Below are 19281 nucleotides of genomic sequence, written 5' to 3'. Positions count from 1 at the left end.
ATAATCTCCCCAAAAAATATCTACATCTACCGAAAAAGTGCTGAATATAATAGGGACACAGAGCACGTATGGGATAGGCTTAAATGAAACAGGATTGGGGAGGTTAGCCATAATGACCTAAAAAGAAGGCCTGTCCCATGCTGCTCGCGCGAGGACAGCTCAAGCAGCAACCGGAATCAATAATCTCCCCAAAAAATATCTACAACTACCGAAAAAGTGCTGAATATAACAGGGATACAGAGCACGTATGGGATAACCTTAAATGAAACAGGATTGGGGGAGGTAAGCCATAATGTACAACAACGTATATTATGTAATATAATGTTTCAACTTTGAGTGTAATAAAATACAGTATTATTTTGTACAAATGTTTTAGGTAAGAAGATATGCCGGTTACTGTCCTACAAAATACTGAAACTCCCAGATCTCCATCTCCTTTACCCCCGTCTCCAATACCACCATCTTCCACACCATTAATAGTATTACAATCTTCGTCCATACCACCTTCTTTTAGACCCTCTCCTTCTGTCACTTCGCCCCGTCCATATATACTCCCCGCTACAGTCCCCTCACCACCGACACAATCACCCGCCTGTATAAACACACAAGTGGCCAGAGAAGCCGGCGGGGAAGAGGTGTAGAGAAAAAGTTTCTGCAGTCTGAGGCAGAAACTCAGAATATATTAAAGGTAATTTGACGGAGGAACAATTGTAAGAGGAATCTCTGCCTGAAAGCATAGTAAAAGGAGGGGAAGTAGGATAACTCCGGCCCAATCCGCGATATAATTACCTACTGTCTTACGGCCGTTCCCAATATTTGATCTATCTCTAGTTTTGCTCTACTAGAGATAGGAATAGCTCACAATTGACATAAAATATATGTCTCTAATGTCTAATGTGAGTTATTCCTATCTGTAGTAGGGCAAAACCAGAGATAGATCAAATATTGGGAACGGCCGTTAGGGTTGTCAATTTTAGGCGGCACGGAGGCGCGGCGGGTTGGTGTGGGAGCGGCCGTCCGCGCTTCGTTCGCGTAACCGCATGAACAGCGGCTACGTCGCGTCGCGGTCTCCCGACTTTTAAAAAAAGTAAATCTTTATTGTGCATATTTCGGCCATTTTTCGTGCATATTTCGGCACTTTGATCGTGCATATAATCCGATGTCTAAATAAATTATAAAAATACCCTGTAAAAAACATTAAAAACTAACGCCTCTTATACTATGAACAAATCTGTTGTTATGATTCGAACTTTGCTTTATGTGTATTGTGATTTACAATAATTAGTCAATTACTTCTTTTTATTTACGATTTAAAATAAGTAATTGACTTTAAGTAGTTAGTTAATATACGGTCTACAACACAGAAATCGGAAAATTACTATTACGTAAACAAAGCAATAGCGGCAAATTAGTTGACGGATCAAAAGTACATAAACATTATCTTATTTATACTATGTTCTAGTGGGAAAGTAGATCTACCTACCTACCTACTTCCTTTGTATGATAGAAAACTAATACAATAAAAAAAAAGTAAGTAGGTATCTGATCATCAAGTAAAAATTATTACTTATATTATGCTAGAATAAGTGAGTAGTACTGACCTTTCCTGTTCAACAGGTAATTTAAACAAAGACAATTCTGGAATTGTTGCATTACTATTAAAACACCCAAACACACAGCAATATCTATTACTCCTGCGATTATGATCGGACATTTTTGATTCGTTTAGCCGTGGCGCGGCGCGGCGCGAGCGTGCAGCGTAAAGTGTTAGCCCCGACTGGTAATGCCGAAATATTGTCCGAGATTTTGTTGTGTGCCGTGTGGCGACGCATTGATACTATGGCGCACACATACAAGCCGCGCGCGGTGCCTTTGTATGAAGATAACTTACTTCCCCTCCTTTTACTAAGCCGAAAGTGTGCAATTGTATAATATCGTAGAATAAATGTACTGCAAAATCATTATGCAGTTTTTTATCATCACCTGTCATTGTTATTTATTGTAAATTATGTTTTTGTTGCTAACTAATGTGCATAATATTATGTATTATCGTCTTTTAGGAAATAAGTACTACCTTAAGCAACCGTACCAGACAAGACTCAATTGTCAACAGAAGGAGACACTTAAAAAGGTAAAAAATATTCAGTATGAATAAATAATTATAGGTCTATACTCTATAATAATTAAAGTAAACTATTATAACTAGCCCCGCCTACACACCCCGCTATCGTGCCAGCATGAATTGTACTTTGCGCTGCAGCTAATAGTGAACAATATCGCGTAACAACGGTTCGCGCATTATAGCGCGAAAGTAAAGGTCGTAAGTCCCAAAAATGTTTTTGATGATTACTTAAAAATTAAATACAATGCTAATATTTTCTTTAGCTATTATTTTATAAAGTGTGTAATTGTAGTAGTGCAAGTTATTTAATGATAGTAACTCAATAAGTGTAACAGATATTTATTGAAAAGCCCAGAAATATTCATAATTTCGAAAAATATAATTATCGTGTTAAAATAAGTGAATCGTGTTTTCCGTTAGGCTAATATCAGATAAATATACAATGATTAAATAAATCTCAATTTGATTTAAGTCAATCGTCTTCCGGGATCGTAATACTTATTAGAAAAATTTGGCATCCCGCTCATAACACAAAGCTAGAGCACTAATAATTGCAGACGTAGTGAACAAAGCCACCCATCTTTATAATACTCGGGTTTCAAATGGACCAAAAAATGCGAGGTTTAATCGCTCTAAATCCGGTTGGTTTGACGGTGAAATTTTCGCAGATTGGATAAAGACGATGGTTATACCAATATTAGAAAAGAAACTGGGCAAGAAAGTTCTGATTGGAGACAATTTATCATCACATGAAAGGTGTGATGATAAATTGTCTCCAATCAGAACTTTCAGCTCATGAGCCTATGTAAACAAAAGGATATACATTTTGTGTTCCTACCGGCCAACTCCACACATTTGACGTAGTACGCATTTAGACGTAGCGTTCTTTAGGCCCATGAAAACAGCTTGGAGACATATACTCAATAAATGGAAGATGACCGATAGAAGGAACCTTATCTACGATCCCGAAGGGCTGTTTTCCACGTTTATTAAAACTATTGCTAGACGAGCTCGCTGAAAATTCAGAAAAAAAACGTAAAAGCCGGATTGCGGAAAACTGGTACTACAACAATACTTTTGGAGAGACTGCCCAAAGATGATACAGCCAACAAAGAAGAAGGATGCTAATGAAAATTCGGAAAAATAATAGGAAAAAAAGCAACGCAGTCATCATTAACTGATAAGTGATAACAAATTTTGCGTTTTTAATGATAGATCGCCCAGAGTCCTGCTAGCAGGACTTTTGGTCCTTCCGGGAGGACGCAACTTTTTTAGATCATATTTTCTTAATTATATGCAGTACAAAGTTGAAACTTGCACGAAAAAATGGAGTATATCTATCCCTTTCTTACTATAAAGAAACGATTTGCTTGGCACAACATACCTTCAGTTGAGTCGCGATGGCGCATGAGTATATACGGGGGCAGCGCGTCCGCGCTCGCGCGACCTATTTCGATGCGCCAGGCACCGACAACGCATGGAGTCGTCAACATTTTGGAGATAATTATAAAGACTGTGAATTATTCGGCGTTGTAGTCAGAAATCTAAATAATAATAAAGTTCACGTGCGGTGGGATATTGACGAGAAGTGTTCAATAATTGGGGTTGAGATGATAAATCCTGCAAATGACGAGACTGGTATGTTTTTACTTAGATATTACAATTTTATTTACGATATTTTGTGGAGGTTAAACACGATGATGATAAAACATAGAATAGATATTTGACTGCCATTTTTATTGTTTGAGCAAAAATACTGATATCTTAGTTATTAGGTAACGCGTTTAGGTATGTACATGTCGCAGCCGACTGGTTTAAATAGCCGTTCAATCAAACAGCTAGCCATTTGACTGAACAACGCCATTCAATCACACGTCTAGCTTTTATATTGAATATTTTAGTCGCTCAAAACGTTCAACACTACAGCTGATTCAAAAGCCGCCGTCTAATTGAAGTAGTTTAGCGCGCACCGCTGCGGCGCTAGGTGCGTTTTATTTACAATATGGCGTCAACTAGCAGGTGTTTGCTGGTGTTTGTGGTTGTTTTTCGGAAAGAAAGTACACACACTGGCATATTTAGCGGAACATAAAAAAAAGGTTTGATATCAGTATCATATAAGGTTGCTGGCTGGTTTATACGTCATTTAATTAAAAAAAAAATAATTTCAAATTAAGAAAACAATTGAACATCACATTTATGCAATTGTTTTAATTTTATTCAAATACACCTTATCTAGAGCGAACTTCGAGTATTTCTCCCATCTGAATTTTATTTAAAATTTCATTGAAATACTGTTTTTTGTTAGTTTTTTTTTTTAATCTTGTATCTTTTTGGAGTTGAGTGACTGAATTATGCCTGACTTAGCCCCAACGGAGATTGCCAGGGCACTCGAAATGCGAAGATTTGGTCAAACATACAGAGTAATAGCCAGACAACTTCGTCGACCAGTTTCAACGGTCCATCGCAGTATCCAACGGTTCAGGGAGACTGGTACTTATGTGAGAAGAGCAGGACAAGGCAGAAAAAGACGCACTTCGAGTAGGGATGATCGTTTCATTCGGCTTCGTGTACGTAGGAACCCCCGTTTGACAGCCGTCCAAGCCCGACATGAGTTAGAAGCAGTGCGGGGTGTAACCGTAAGTGAGCGTACGGTACGAAGAAGGTTCGAAGAAGCTGGTTTGGGTTCATTTGTGCCCGCCAAGGCTCCAAGGCTCGAGGTAAATCATCGTAGAAACAGGTTAACTTTTGCTCAGGAACATCGACTTTGGAACGCGGACCAATGGAGTAAGGTATTGTTTAGTGATGAGTGCAGAATTCTCTTAAATCGAATTGACGGCAGGCAAAGAATATACAGATGCAAAGGAGAACGATACATTCAGACAAATTTTGAAACTACAGTTGCATACGGTGGTGGATCAATAATGGTTTGGGCGGGCATTTGTTTGGGAGCTCGCACAGACTTGGTAGTGATTGACAGAGGGAGTCTGACTGCGAACCGCTATATCAGAGAAGTTTTAGAAGAAAATGTCGTACCGTTTGCCCCATATATCGGTGACAATTTTGTTTTAATGCAGGATAATGCTCGGCCGCATACCGCTCGAGTAACTCAAGCTTATCTTAATGATATGAATATCACTGTTATGGAGTGGCCGGCGAGATCACCGGATATGAACCCAATAGAGCACGTTTGGGACTTGCTGAAAAGAAAAGTTAAGTCCAGAATTCCAGCTCCTGCCAACGTGGGTGAACTGCGAATCGCCGTAGTTGAGGAATGGCGGAGACTATCCCAGGAGACCATCGATAACATCATTCTTAGTATGCCTAGACGGGTAGAAACTTTAATAAGAGCACGTGGAGGAAATACGCGATATTAATCACCATTTTTCTAATTTAATTAATTGTTATTTTAATATTAATTTTTCACTTTTCCCGGTTACATGAAAAGTTCAAAAATGTACCATTTTTCACAAATAGCCTTTACTCGCAAAATCTGTTCTTAATGTGATCTCATTTTAAGTAAAACAAATGAAACTTTAAATAACAAAAGAAGTGTAGTAAGTAGATTTTAAAATAAAACCATATTTGTTTAATTATGGACCTTTTTTTTGTGTTCCGCTAAATATGCCGGTGTGTTTAGTTAATAAAAGTTACAAGTGTTATTAAAGAGACAAAAATTGTGGAGGCACATACGAGTGAATTAAAATTTCAACAAATATTCGAGGAGAAATTACGGGACTATGAAATGGATGGACGCAGCCTCCCCCGAAAGAGGGGTCCGGGGGGCACAGCCCCGTCAAAACAAAAACAAACACAATCCAGAAAGTCCAAAAGTTGGTTAGGTTAGGTTAGAACTTAGACCACAACACAGGGAGCCGAGCGAGCGCAGCCAGCGTACTGCGACAGCAGCCGGCGACCGTCGCCAAATAGAAGGGGGGCTCGAGGGGCGCACCCCCCCGCCAAAACAAAAACAAACCAGTTGGCTAAGCGTCGTCTAGCTGTAGTGTTTAACGTTGTAGTCAACAAGTCGGCTAAACGACGTATAGCCGTGTGATTGAATGGCGTTGTTCAGTCAAAGGGCTAGCTGTTTGATTGAACGGCTATTTAAACCAGTCGGCTGCGACATACATACTTATAGGTAATAATTTTAAATATGTTACATTTATTATAAGTAAGTAGCTATTAAGCTAAAATTATTAATATTTTATTCAAATTACGTATTCGAACTTTTGCTACTTTTTGGAATCGTATAAAGCCATTAATTTGAAAAATATACCTATTATCTTTTTTCTTCATATCGTCGCGGTACATGCAATAGGTCGAATGTGAAAAAAAAATGCAATTTTGCTTTTTGGCATGTAAGTATCCAAAACATGCTTCCACAACGTTTGCAAAGACTCCTATGTCTACTAATAACTATGTCGACCAATCAGAAGCGGGCATTTGAACTAGTTGCAATATGACCCATTGGTCATATTGCAACTAGACATACGACAAATCGCAGGAACCAAAACAGACGGCTTTGTTTTGGTTCCTGCGATTTGTCGTATGTCATTGTATTCCCGTGATGCGAACCGTCTTTTGTTGTTTAAAAGGTGAATTTACGAAATTAAACGTTATTGATTTGTTTTGTAAGTAATCAACTCTTTTTTAATATAATTTAATATAACAGACAGTAATATTACGTTATTTTTTAATCATAAAAAAGAAGTAAATTTTTAACTTAGTACTAACCTCAAAATTTTTTTCTTTTCGAGATCATACTTGAATGATTGTGATTATAAATGTTTTTCCAATTTATTACTTAGGTTAAATTACTTAAGATAGGAGTTAATTAACCTTTTTTTGTATGAAACAATTAAACTTTTTTTATACTTTTGTTGACAAAGGAGATTTTGCAATAATCATAGTTGGGTAAAATTGACATAGGAGCTATTGAAATTGACAAATGACTACGTTATTTGTTGCAGGAGTAACAGAAAACAGAACTTACCTATTATGTCAGGAGCTAGAAGCCGCCGCTTGGTGAAGCTAGCTATTAGTACTAGTACCGGTGAATTCAGCGAAGAACAAGCCAGCTCAGTTAGTCAGCCCAGCTTAAGTCAGGGGGACTCTACGAAAAAAGTCGTTGATGCAGGAGGTGCTCAGGTACAATCAGGTACAGCAGAACCCGTCGTAGAAAAGCATAATATTAGAGAGCAACAATGGCTAACACGTCCATCGGAAGCCGAACTAACGCCCGAGATTAGGGCGATTACGCCCAATGAGTTTCATGGTATAACACAGACTCATCCTGTAGAAATTGATAGACACGATGAAGTCACGCAAAATCAATTAGATACTGATTTTAGTTCAGGATCGGATGAATTGTATGCCCCTCCTGAAAGTGAGTATGACACTGATGTACAAATGATTGTGTTGGATCAGTGGTTGAAATTTCAACTCAAGATGGCTCGGTGGCTAATGAAACGACACAACAACAGCCGCTATCGATATTGGACACGGACCAAAATAATCCAGATCAAGAACAATCAAAACCAAGAAAGCGTAAAGGTCAAGTTAACATAAATGAGTGGAAGAGATTGAAAAATTTTAGAGTGGAAGTCTTATCTAGGATTTGAAAAACAGGAAAGTGGGAAATACAAGCAAACTAAAATTAAAGAAGCTAAATGCGTAGGTCCACGATGTAATGGGCATCCACAGCCAACAACAGTTAAAGGAGGCCCAAGACAAGATTTTAAATGCGATACGATAATAATAATAATAATAGTTTATTGTCTCAGTAAATACATAATAAGGAAATGATGCAAGACAAAAGATAAATACAGAGTGTTAAAATAATAAGGTGCACAACCCCTACACTAAGAGCCTTGTGCTGTAGGGGTTGACTAAATTAAATGTACATAATAATTGGATGTATTATAAAGATGACAGATAGAGGGCTTAAGGTAAGTATATTATATATATACTTACCTTAAGCCCTCTATATAAGTGAGGATGATCGAAAGTCAATACATTCACACTTTTGGAATCTGACATCTTGGGAGGCTAAAAAGGTTTACGTCACTGGATGTGTACTGCAGGCACGTCCAAAGTATAGAAGAAAGACTACTGATGTTACCACTTCAAGAAAAAACACTGGATTTACATTCTACTTGTCAGTAAAAGAAAATGGAGATGATGTGAAGAAACGTGTATGCCGAAATATGTTTATTAACACTTTAAATATTGGTGAGAAGACTGTGCGCACGTGGATTTTATCAGACCAACCCAGTACAAGCCAAGAAAACGAAGAACATCAAGCTCAGAAACCACGACAACGATCAAACATCGTTAAGAATCTAGAGTAATTCCTGAATTCACTGCCCAAAGTAGAAAGCCATTATTGTCGAGCATCATCCAGTAAACTTTACGTTGAGCCCTTGTGGTCTAGTCTAAGAGAGATGTACCGCTTTTATAAAGATGAATGCCAAACACAAAACAAAATTGCATCATCCTGGAAAACCTTCTACAATACTTTGAAAGCTATGAACTTAGATCTTTATATTCCGAAAAAGGATCAATGTAATACATGTACACAGTATAAGACAGGAACATGCGATGAGGAAATATTCCGAAAACATGAGCAAAAGAAACAATCAGCACGAGAAGAGAAAACAAGAGACAAAGAACAATCCATTAATTGTCCTAATACAGAAACCTATACCGTAGATCTACAGGCTGTGCTATTGCCTCCAAGACTAAATGCAAGTGCAAATTACTACAAGACTAAATTGAAGGTCCACAATGAGACCTTCCTTAACTTAAGTACTAAAGATGCCGTTTGCTATGTTTGGCACGAAGCTGTGGCAGGGATTGAAAGTGATGTATTTGCATCAATTTATACAGACTTTTTACAAAAGGAAATAGAAAAATTACGATTTGGAGTGATGGTTGTGGATATCAGAACCGAAATATCAAGCTTTCTAATGCATTGCTAGAATTGAGCATTAAAACAAACGTAATAATAGAACAAAAATACTTGGAAGTTGGGCATACCTTCATGGAAGTGGACTCCATTCATTCTACTATTGAGCAAAAATTGCGCAATCGAAGAGAAGTCTACACACCAGCAGACTACATTCCAATAATTCAAGCTGCAAGACAACGTCCACGGCCTTATGAAACAATTTACTGTTGTAGTGAAGATTTTTATACATTTCAGCCAGTATACTACAAAAGTATTCGCCCTGGCAACAAAGTTGGCGATCCCTGTGTTAATGATGTGGTTGCATTTCAGTATACCCCTAATGGCATTATTCGTTACAAACTGTGCTTCCAAGACGAATGGGCTGAATTACCTGTACGACCAAAGCGTCTGGAATCACTGCCAGATCATCCCAAACTGTACACAGGACCAATTCCAATTGAAACTTCGAAATTTACGCACTTGCAAGAACTAAAACAATTGATTCCACAAGATTATCGTCAATTCTATGAAACTTTACTTCACAAATAAAGACGATGGCCCAAAAATGACCCAGAGTCGACAGAAACTTCTTATATGCGGTCTGAGTTGTCTTATAGTGTACATAAAAAAATGTTTTTTTTTACTCCAAGAACCTTCGGGTTTCGATTTTTTTATCGTTTATATTTTCTTAGTTATTTATGGACATTTGACATAAGCGTACACTTTTAATCATGAAAATAGCAATGCACCTATATGCTATTGTTATTGTTAAAGCTAGAAAGAGATAGTCTGCCCCACCGACAGATAGAGCTAGAAAGAGATAGATAGCCTGCCCCGCCCGGCCGGCGCGGGCGCAGCGGCAGACAAAGCCCCCGGCGAGTCGCGAGCTTGCCCACCGACCGGCTTGTACTTGTAGTCTAGTTGAAGCAGTCGACGCAACGCAGTTCGTTTGTTATCGTTGTTATTTGTGTTTTTTTTTTGTTATTATCCGTGAATATCTTCGTTTTCTCTATACTGGACTCCCGATTTCCCTTACAGATTTGATACTGTGGCGTGTTATACTGGACAAAGTGATGTATGATTGGATATCGTTTGAAATGGCTGAAAATAACCGTTGTGTGACATGTAACCGTTCGGTTCTACGAAGGAGGCACCATGTTTTGTCTCTCGAGTTTTTGGAATCACATCGAGATTTCGTCGAGTACATGTTTACCACTTTGCAAGATCAACAAGAAGTAAGTTGTATTTTTGTAGATCCCTAGTTACATCTTAATATCTAAGTATACATATAAATACGGTACCATACAGTAAAAAAAACTAGTAGGTAGCTTAGATGGCACTCTCAACGACCAGTTTCATTCCATAGTAAGGAATACTGCTTCTTCAGTTTCGATTCCCACACAGTAGTGTGCATTAACCCCTCGATCTTGACACTTTTGACAAGCAAACAAACGGCAGACTGTGCACCTGTCAAGATGGCGGCACGAGGCCGATATTCAAATGACTCAATTCTCAAACAATGTTCGCCCATAGAGTCCACCGAGTAAAGTATTATTTTTCGTTCAGAATGTGGCCCATGCATCAAAGATCGTAACTAATCAAACATCGTCATGCAAAAATAATCTCTAACTCAGCGAAATACGTTACATAATCGCGTGGAACCCGGGTTCCGTTTAACGTTTGACGGAATGTCGCAGTTTATATAACCCGAAACCCGGGAAGGCTTAACCGTACTTCCGCGTGGCGCCGCGGCGCGTTGTGTTATTTGTGAGGAGTGGCGCGGCGCACTGCGACGCGGAAGTACGGTTTAGCCTTTATAGCTCCTGATTAATAGTTGATAATGAGAATCAGGAAGTCATCCTGATTATAAGGAGTAGGTTACAAAGACTTAGGAGGTACTTACATGCGAGATGATAGTATCAATCATTTTCGTTTTTCGTTTATTTCAGATTGCATTTAACGGATCCAGATCAATATGTCATCCATGCTGGCAGCGTATTGATTACGCCTTGACGAATCCGCCTGAAGCCACCGGCGCTACCAGTAGATAATTCGTTTACTGTATCAGGCTTGACGCGCGCGGCAAACTCATCAAGACGGTGTATGATAAACAATTGTCATAACTTAGACCTTCGTTCGGTATCACATACTATCAAGGCGTAACTATTGAGCTACTATCATTTGTATATACCACCTCTCGCCCGTATCTGTCAACACCATTTGAGAAACGTGACTTCGGAGGATTTTTCGGATAATGTTACCGTACGCCAAGAGAGTTTCAGGGGCGAGAACATACTTGATATGATAGAAATATATACGAAAGCCCTCGAAAATAAAGGGCAGCTCGATTTTGAAGAACTGGAAATCTTTATAGAAAAGATAGATCAAAATGTAAATAGGCCAAACCTACTGGCTGATTACGTTGATGAACAACGTCTAAACGCACAAAGAAACGTTGCGTTTCAGAGGATGGAGGCAACCTCAATAGAAGATTTTCCTAGAATGACCCACGATGAGTTGCTTATTTTTTCTATTGGAACATACCATGTAAAGCTGGCAAGGTCTTACTGCTTCCAACATGTACGAGAAACCGGCGTGTATACTATGGAAGTCTATAGACATCCCGATACAGTAAACATCAATGACGAAGAGGGAAACATGTTAATAAGGTGTCGAATTCAATCGAGACACGTTCAAGCAAGAATTTATTATTGCTATATACTCTACAATCGCAATGCAATCTCAGAATATTGTTGTAGTTGCATTCATGGCCGCCGTACATTAGGTAGTTGTGCCCACATTATTTCGATAGTATATTACTTGTCCTGGGCCAGATATCAAGGTGACTTAGATGAACCTGCAGGATTTTTAGACTCGGTGTGCATTGATTTAGAAGAATACTAAAAATAAAATATTTGAAAGATATACATGCATTTTCTTTTCTCCCAAGACAGCCGTAGCATGACTACGAAACAACAATAACCCACAATTACACACATGTTTATTTTTTATTTATAATGTAAGTATATATAACTCCTATATCCCACGGATTTCATAGTTGTCTTCTTAGGTACCTTCAAATGTCTATTATAACACAACAAAAACGAACAATTACACACAATCACGATATTATATATACATGTAGTACTCGGTCGAGTTAACTCCGTACCTGGCAGCCATAATGCCACGGATTTCATGGTAGTCCCTGTGGTACCTTCAAATGTCTATTATAACAACAAAAACCAACAATTACGACATTATTGTTATTTTTTATTGTTATGTATATAGCTCCTATATCCCATGGATTTCAGGGTTGTCCTTTTGGTAACTTCAATTGTCTATTATAGTCAACCCATTGGTATATGTATCATTGCTGTCGATTCTGGGTTTTGAATGTATGAAATCTGGGCCAAGCCCTTTATTCTTACATAATAAATAAAAACTGAAATATTTACATGATTTTGTTTTTTTCTGTTTTGATATCAATTTTACCTATGTCATCAAAATGGTTTTTGATACAGACGCAATATGTCCTATTTATTTACTATTATTACTTTTCACAAAAACTGTAAAGTCAATAACCACTATTGTACTATGTTATGATTTCATACCCAATTTTAATACAAAATGCATCATCGCAAATCTTATTTACCTAACACAACATAAAATAATCAGTTTTTAGTCTTTCCTGTAAAGTGATACCTAACTCACATTCGACCTATTGCATGTACCGCGACGATATATTTATTATGTACCAATGACCAATAAGTATTTTAAGTATAATAAAATCAGTATTTTTGCATGTAGTCAAATACCGTATTCTGTTTAGATTTATGGGTTAAACAAGTTGTTAAGTACACACGTATACACACTCATTTAAATTCCTTTATTATTTTCAGGTCGCGAAAGCGTTATACGGCTTCAGCTTGAAGACGCCGAAGCCCAGGAGCTAGAAATGTCGTCTTCGTCGTCGTCTTCTGATTCAGAGTCAGATCAGAAAAAAAATGGCAAAGACAGCTAGGTGCTGGCACAGCAACTACTCTGAGACTGACGGATCCCTGGCACGGTACTGGTCGTATAGTTGTCGGTGATTCATGGTTTGCGTTTGTAAAAACAGCAACCGAATTGCGTAAAAAAGGGTTGTTTTTCATTGGAATTGTTAAAACTGCCCATGCGAAATTTCCGCTTAAACAACTTCAGGAAAAGAACCATTACTGCGAAAACAGAATTGGAGGATATTGAAGTATTTGCCACAGCCTGGAGAGATCGAAAGATTCATAATTTTGTTTCTACATGTGGTACTACATTGCCGGGAGCACCAGCGTGCAAAACACGATATGATGGATTTGGAGCCAGTACTGTTAAAGAAATACCTAGAACTCAAATCGTGGAACAGTATTTTGACGGTGCTCCTGCCATCGACATTAACAATCATGTTCGTCAAGGTGGTTTATCCATAGAGGAAGTGTGGCGAACGCAGAATTGGGTGCATCGCAAATATGCTTCGATTTTTGGTATTATAGAAACTAATGCCTTCTTAGCATTTAACTATTTCTTAAAAAATAAACACGAGCAAGTAACACATAAGCAGTTCACGGAACGCACAATTTAGCAGCAAGATATTCATCAGTTGCTTCTACAGATTTACAGAAGCTAAATTATTACGCATCTGATGTAAATAAAACAATATTTGAAAATGTGTAACTTTTGATAAAATGTAAAATGTTTATTTTTTATATCTCTGTTTTCAATTATATGCAGCATAACATTTCCTTTTGCTAGAATTATACTGCAACTGTAGAACATTAGTCAAACAATGATCTGGAAAAAATGAAATAGGCAAATGTTTATAAATTGTTTTTATTCGATTGACGATATGGCAATTGAGAAAGAAATCATAATAAACGAGCACATTAATCCTCGTATCCGAAAACAAATAATTGTTAGACCGAGGACTGCGATCACTATAATATGTGGGACTCAACAGAATTTCATCGTCGATTCAGACTAACGAAAGAATCAGTGCAATATTTGCTGTTTCTGATAAGAGATAAAATCGAGAACAAACACAAAGAAATGACTCTATCCCGCCTATGTTACAATTACTACTAGTTACATTAAGGTTCTTTGCAACTGGACATTTTTACATCACTGTTGTTGATTTTGGAGGAATTCATAATTCTACTGCATGCCGTATTATAAATAAATGTGTCGATGCCATCGCATGTTTGAAGCAAACCTTTGTCAAATTACCAAGAAGCGAAGAAGAAATCAGAAAATCACAAGAAGAATTTTACAAAGTTGCAGGGTTTCCTCGAGTTGTATCAGAATTCATTCTCCTGGTGGAAACTCAGCAGAGGAATTCAGAAATAAGGTGGGTGGACCATGGAAGGCCACGCTCCTTTGAAGGCCAACTATCAAAAAGTCGTAGTTATTGGCATGTAAACACATATTCCTTCGGCTATACACTAAGATCCATCAAACTCAAGGCCACAGATGCGGCGGCGAGTCGCTCGCGTCGCTATTGTGGCAGTGCGATCTCACGCTTCGTAGACTTCGGTCGTCGACGTTACAATTGTTATTCGCGCGCACAGCAAAACGTAAGTTTTTAGTTAGATAACCTATTATTATTTCATATTTTTTTACTGTGAATTGTCGTATAAGGATATGTTTATGGTACTAAAGAAAAAAAAATAGTTTTGCCTCGATTTAAGTTAAAATATTGGTAGTGTTCCCAGGAAAGCCGGTGGTTCCTTATAAGGCCAATCAAAAAATTTGACAGTTGGCCTTGCTAGGGTACATGGGCCTTACAAAGAACATGTACAAACCATGATCATATGAACAGTTACTTTTTAGTTATAAATACGTACCGTTACAGTTAAAACAATGTTTTATATTTATAATATTTTTATTTATAATGGTTATTAAACTTTTTAACTCATATTGAATAGACATTTTTTTAAAAATTATTTTATTATCAGTATATATTTAAATTTCTCTTATGGAAAGGTTATGTCTGAAAATAAACTAAACTAATTTACATGAAAAGCAACGAATATAAAAAATATTTACATGTTAAAAACGGTAAAGTACTTATGTGATAAAGTAAGTATGTGACAAGTTATATATAAGATAGTCATAAGATAGTCTGTCTATAATCATATTTTAAGCAAAAAAAACTTTATAAGAATAAGCCGGTAATTGAATAGATGATTAAATTTTATGCGTATAATTTCAGATTTCAAGAATGTCGGAGTCAAAACCCAGGAAAAGAGGTAGTACATGGGATGAAGACAGTTTAAGACGTGCCATGGAAGCAGTACAAAATAATCAACTTAATACAAATGCTGCAGCGTTGAAGTTCAATATTCCAAGACGCACCCTTAGAAACCATTTAGTAAGCGGTAACAGTACTAAAATAATTGGGAAGACAACTATTCTTACAAAACAATTAGAAGAAGATTTATCGCAGCGAATCAAACGTTTTGCAAAACTGGGTGTACCACTTACGCCTAAATTTATCAGGAAACAAGCCTTTTTATTTTGTGAGAGGTTTAAAATCAAGCACTCGTTCAATATGTCAACAAGAATGGCTGGACGCAAATGGCTCAAAATGTTTTTGGCTCGAAACCCATCAATATCAAAAAGAAAACCCCAGGTAATGAATCCAGCTAGAGCTCAAAAAATGAATAAGCCCATTGTGAAACACCATTTTGAAGAAGTGAAGAAACTCTATGAAGAGCTAGACATTATTGCACATCCAGAACGCTTGTATAACATGGATGAAAAAGGGTGTCGCATTACGGTCCATAAACAAGCTGTAGTTTTGGCTGAAAAAGGGAATACAAGAGTACATCTTGTTGCTCCGGAACACGCCGAGAACGTTTCAATAGCGATGTGCGTAAATGCGGTGGGTATTGCTATACCGCCCATGATTATTTTTAAGGGGATTAGGCACAGATCAGAATTAGCATCAAATTTGCCACCTGGAACAAAAGTAAGCATGGCACCCAAAGGCAGCATGACCAGTAGCTTATTCGTAGAGTTCATACAACATTTAGCACAACATAAAGCACCCGGTAAGTGTCTGCTTATCTTTGATGGCGCAAAGTGTCATTTATCATATGAGTCTCTGGAAGAAGCAGATAAAAATAATATAGTACTATACTGCTTACCTTCGAACACCACGCACGAACTCCAACCTCTAGATAAATCAGTGAATCGGTCCTTCGAACATCACTGGGATGAAGAAGTTTTGAATTACCTGTGCAATTCTCAAGAGAGAACTTTAAACAAAGCTGCATTTAACAAAATTTTCTCCCGAACATGGCCAAAGTGTATGACTCAAACGAATATAACGAATGGATTCAAAGCCACTGGTTTATACCCCCTTGATCCTGATGTAATACCCGAAGATGCTTATGCTCCTTCAATTGTAACTGAAAGACCTTTATCGGAAACGTTACAACACCAGATCGACCAACCACTTATATCTGTTCAAGTCTCGCCCCCTGTGTCTGAATTTAAAAAAGTGTCAGAATTGTCGTCTCAGTCTCTAATAGATGAAAGCAGGTCAGCTCATGTTTCTAACGTCTCTTCAATTTTTCCATCAACTTCCAAAGAGAAGATAGTATCGACATCGCCAAAATTTTCAGCTGCAACAGCAAAAAGAAAACCCGTTCTTGTTTCTTACAGTTCTTCAACTGATGCTTCAGAATTAGAAGTAGATATTACGGTCAATGATCAGTGCCGCCCCATGCTGCTAAGTTCAGTACATCGTCTCAACGTCGCAGATACGAAACATGACCCTCAACCATCTCTGTACGATTATCCTCTTCCGAGTACGTCCGGCCTACAAGAAAATATCGTCTGTTCTAGCTCGGAATCTGATCTTGTTTTGAATCTTAGTGAATCATTTATCAAAGATAACTACATGACTAAACTTCAAGTCTCGGATTTATACACTTCTTCTTCGTCATTTGATGATGACCTAGAGCAGAAAAAAGAAATCACTCCGAAAAAACGATTAATACAAAACAAAAGCTCAATTAAAACAAAAGCTCAACTGAAGAGTCATGAGACTAGATCTTCGGATGATGACGAACCGTTAATTAATCTAATAGAGGATAAAGAAAAATCGTTTCATGCTTTTTTGCCTACTCCAAACTACGCTACAATAAAGTCTTCACGTCCACGGCAAAAAGCTATTAATTATAAGGGACAAAGAATAGTTAAAGATTTATTCAAAACTGAAGAAAAAAAGAATGAGATGAAGCAAGCGACGAGTAAGAAAAAAGGAAAGTCTACAATTAAACAAGACCAAAAAAAGAAAACCAAAAATAAAAATGATTCCGTAAAACGGCTAAAAAGAACAGTACAACAAGAAAACAGTAAAAGATCGAAAATAGAGATGAAGAAAAGTGCAGAAGGTGAAGAAAAGGAATGGTACTGTCACGCATGTGGCGAGGATAGAAAGGAAGACATGAGACAATGTACCGAATGTCAAAAGTGGTATCACGAGGAGTGTATGGGTCTCACTAAAAAAGATCTCAAATTTATATGCCCAGATTGTGATTAAAATATCCAAAATTATTATCCTTTTTAGTTTCTAAGTTTGTTTCCGAACTTAATTTTTATTTTGTTGCAATTATTTTCGTTTTTTAATCTTAAGAATCGTTGATTTTAAACATTCCTGACTTCAAGACTGACTATTTACCATAATAAGTTTGTAATAAGTACAGTACTTAGTCTGTAGTGTCTATTTTATTAAGTATAATTAATATAAGAAAATCATTGATAATTTTTAGTTTGGCCTTCTTAGGAACATTTTGGCCTTACAAAGAACGGACCCATAAGAAGGCCATTTGAGATAAAAAAAAAAAGTTTTTAATTTCATTATATTACGCGTTGGCAAGTTATTTGATGTCAATATAATAATCATTACTACTGTTTTTAAATAATTTCCATTAATATATTCTTAGTTATACGATGGTGTTCAAGTAATGTTCGTTGAGTTTTTTATAAATGATAAAAATATATTGAGCTGTCTGTCTGTCTGTCTGTCTTGCTTTCACGCCAAAACTACTGAACCGATTGCAATGAAATTTTGTATACAGTTATTCTAGAGTCTGAGAAAGGACATAGGCTACATTTTGATGTGGGAAAATATCTTATTTCCATGAAAATTTCGATGAAAATGAATTCGCATTGCGCGTGGCCAGCGCTCATCCCGGGGGTCCTGGGTTCGAGTCCCGCAGGCGGAACAAAAAGTTTTCAATGTTCCTGGGTCTTGGATGTGTATTAAAATAAAATTTCAAAAATCTTAAACATATTTTATGTATAATATTATAAAAAATCCAGAAATATATCGATGGAATGAACATTTTAGTTCTAATACGATTCAACAGATGGCGTTTTATTTTTTACTTTATTATAACATAGAACTAATCATACTTATTAGTTAGTATGTTTTTGTTTATAGTTTTTAATACGTTAGAATATTATGTTTAATAATATTATCACTTGGTATAATAATAATCAATCTATCTTATCTTATGTAGAACTCCTACTGCATTTCTAATCCATACTATCCATACTATCCATACTAGGGTTGCTGAGGATTCCTCTTCCGCTTCCTCATAATGAGGAAGTTCCGCAATATTTTGGGTTCCTCAACCGTTACCGCATTCCTCATAAATAAAAATAAAAATTCCTCTTCCGCTATCGCTTCCTCAAAATTTAAGAGGAATTTATGAGGAATTACACTGCGCATGCGCGTCGCGTATCCAATCACGCTCTGGCGCGGCGGCGCGGCGCCGGAGCGGTGCCGCACCACACCCGTGTGGTTTCTCCCTGAGGGCCCATAGAAGTGTAAAGATGAGTATTGCAGCGGCGCCGCTGCGGCGTGTGTCTAAACAGCCTAAGGGCCGCGACACACCAGAATGGCAGCGGCGACGCGAGCACTTTCAGTGTCATAAGATTTTAAACTTTATCTTCATTTTTGTAATACATAGTACAGCGGCCACGGGCGGCAGTAGACTTCTCAAGCGGTACTATGTATTACAATAATGAAGATAAAGTTTAAAATCATATATATGACACTGAAAGCGCTCGCCTCGCCGCTGTCATTCCGATTTAGCGCGGCCCTTATTGCTAGACTGATTTTGATGATTCTTTATTGTGTGTGTTTTGAGAATGGTTTAGAATTTAGATT

The 19281-nt window shown here is 37.4% G+C and overlaps 2 protein-coding genes across 3 annotated transcripts in view; one reads left to right on the top strand and one right to left on the bottom strand.

The window, feature by feature from the left end:
• Positions 1-19281, bottom strand: part of LOC121740216 (putative U5 small nuclear ribonucleoprotein 200 kDa helicase) — a 144409-nt gene that overhangs the window by 88309 nt on the left and 36819 nt on the right. The window lies entirely within an intron of this gene.
• Positions 4437-5758, top strand: LOC121740224 (transposable element Tcb2 transposase). 2 transcript variants are annotated; one of them, XM_042132863.1, is made up of 3 exons: positions 4437-4733; positions 4764-5459; positions 5547-5758. In XM_042132863.1, the coding sequence occupies exons 1-3, from the start codon at positions 4474-4476 to the stop codon at positions 5620-5622; spliced, it is 1032 nt and encodes a 343-aa protein (XP_041988797.1). In that variant the 5' UTR covers positions 4437-4473; the 3' UTR covers positions 5623-5758. The 2 variants fall into 2 exon arrangements, with proteins under 2 accessions (XP_041988797.1, XP_041988796.1); XM_042132862.1 differs by having other exon boundaries at positions 4437-5459.

Source organism: Aricia agestis, chromosome 3 (assembly GCF_905147365.1).
Source record: "Aricia agestis chromosome 3, ilAriAges1.1, whole genome shotgun sequence".
Lineage (NCBI taxonomy): Eukaryota > Metazoa > Arthropoda > Insecta > Lepidoptera > Lycaenidae > Aricia > Aricia agestis.
Note: the sequence above shows the minus strand (reverse complement) of the source record. Positions and strands in the feature narration are given on the sequence as shown.

Bases quoted from the DNA above. Each gene is read 5' to 3' on its own strand.
- LOC121740224 (XM_042132862.1), top strand. From the start codon at position 4,474: ATGCCTGACTTAGCCCCAACGGAGATTGCCAGGGCACTCGAAATGCGA. The intron at 5,460-5,546 runs TTTAATAAGAGC...TTAATTTTTCAC, and splicing joins ATGCCTAGACGGGTAGAAAC to TTTTCCCGGTTACATGAAAA.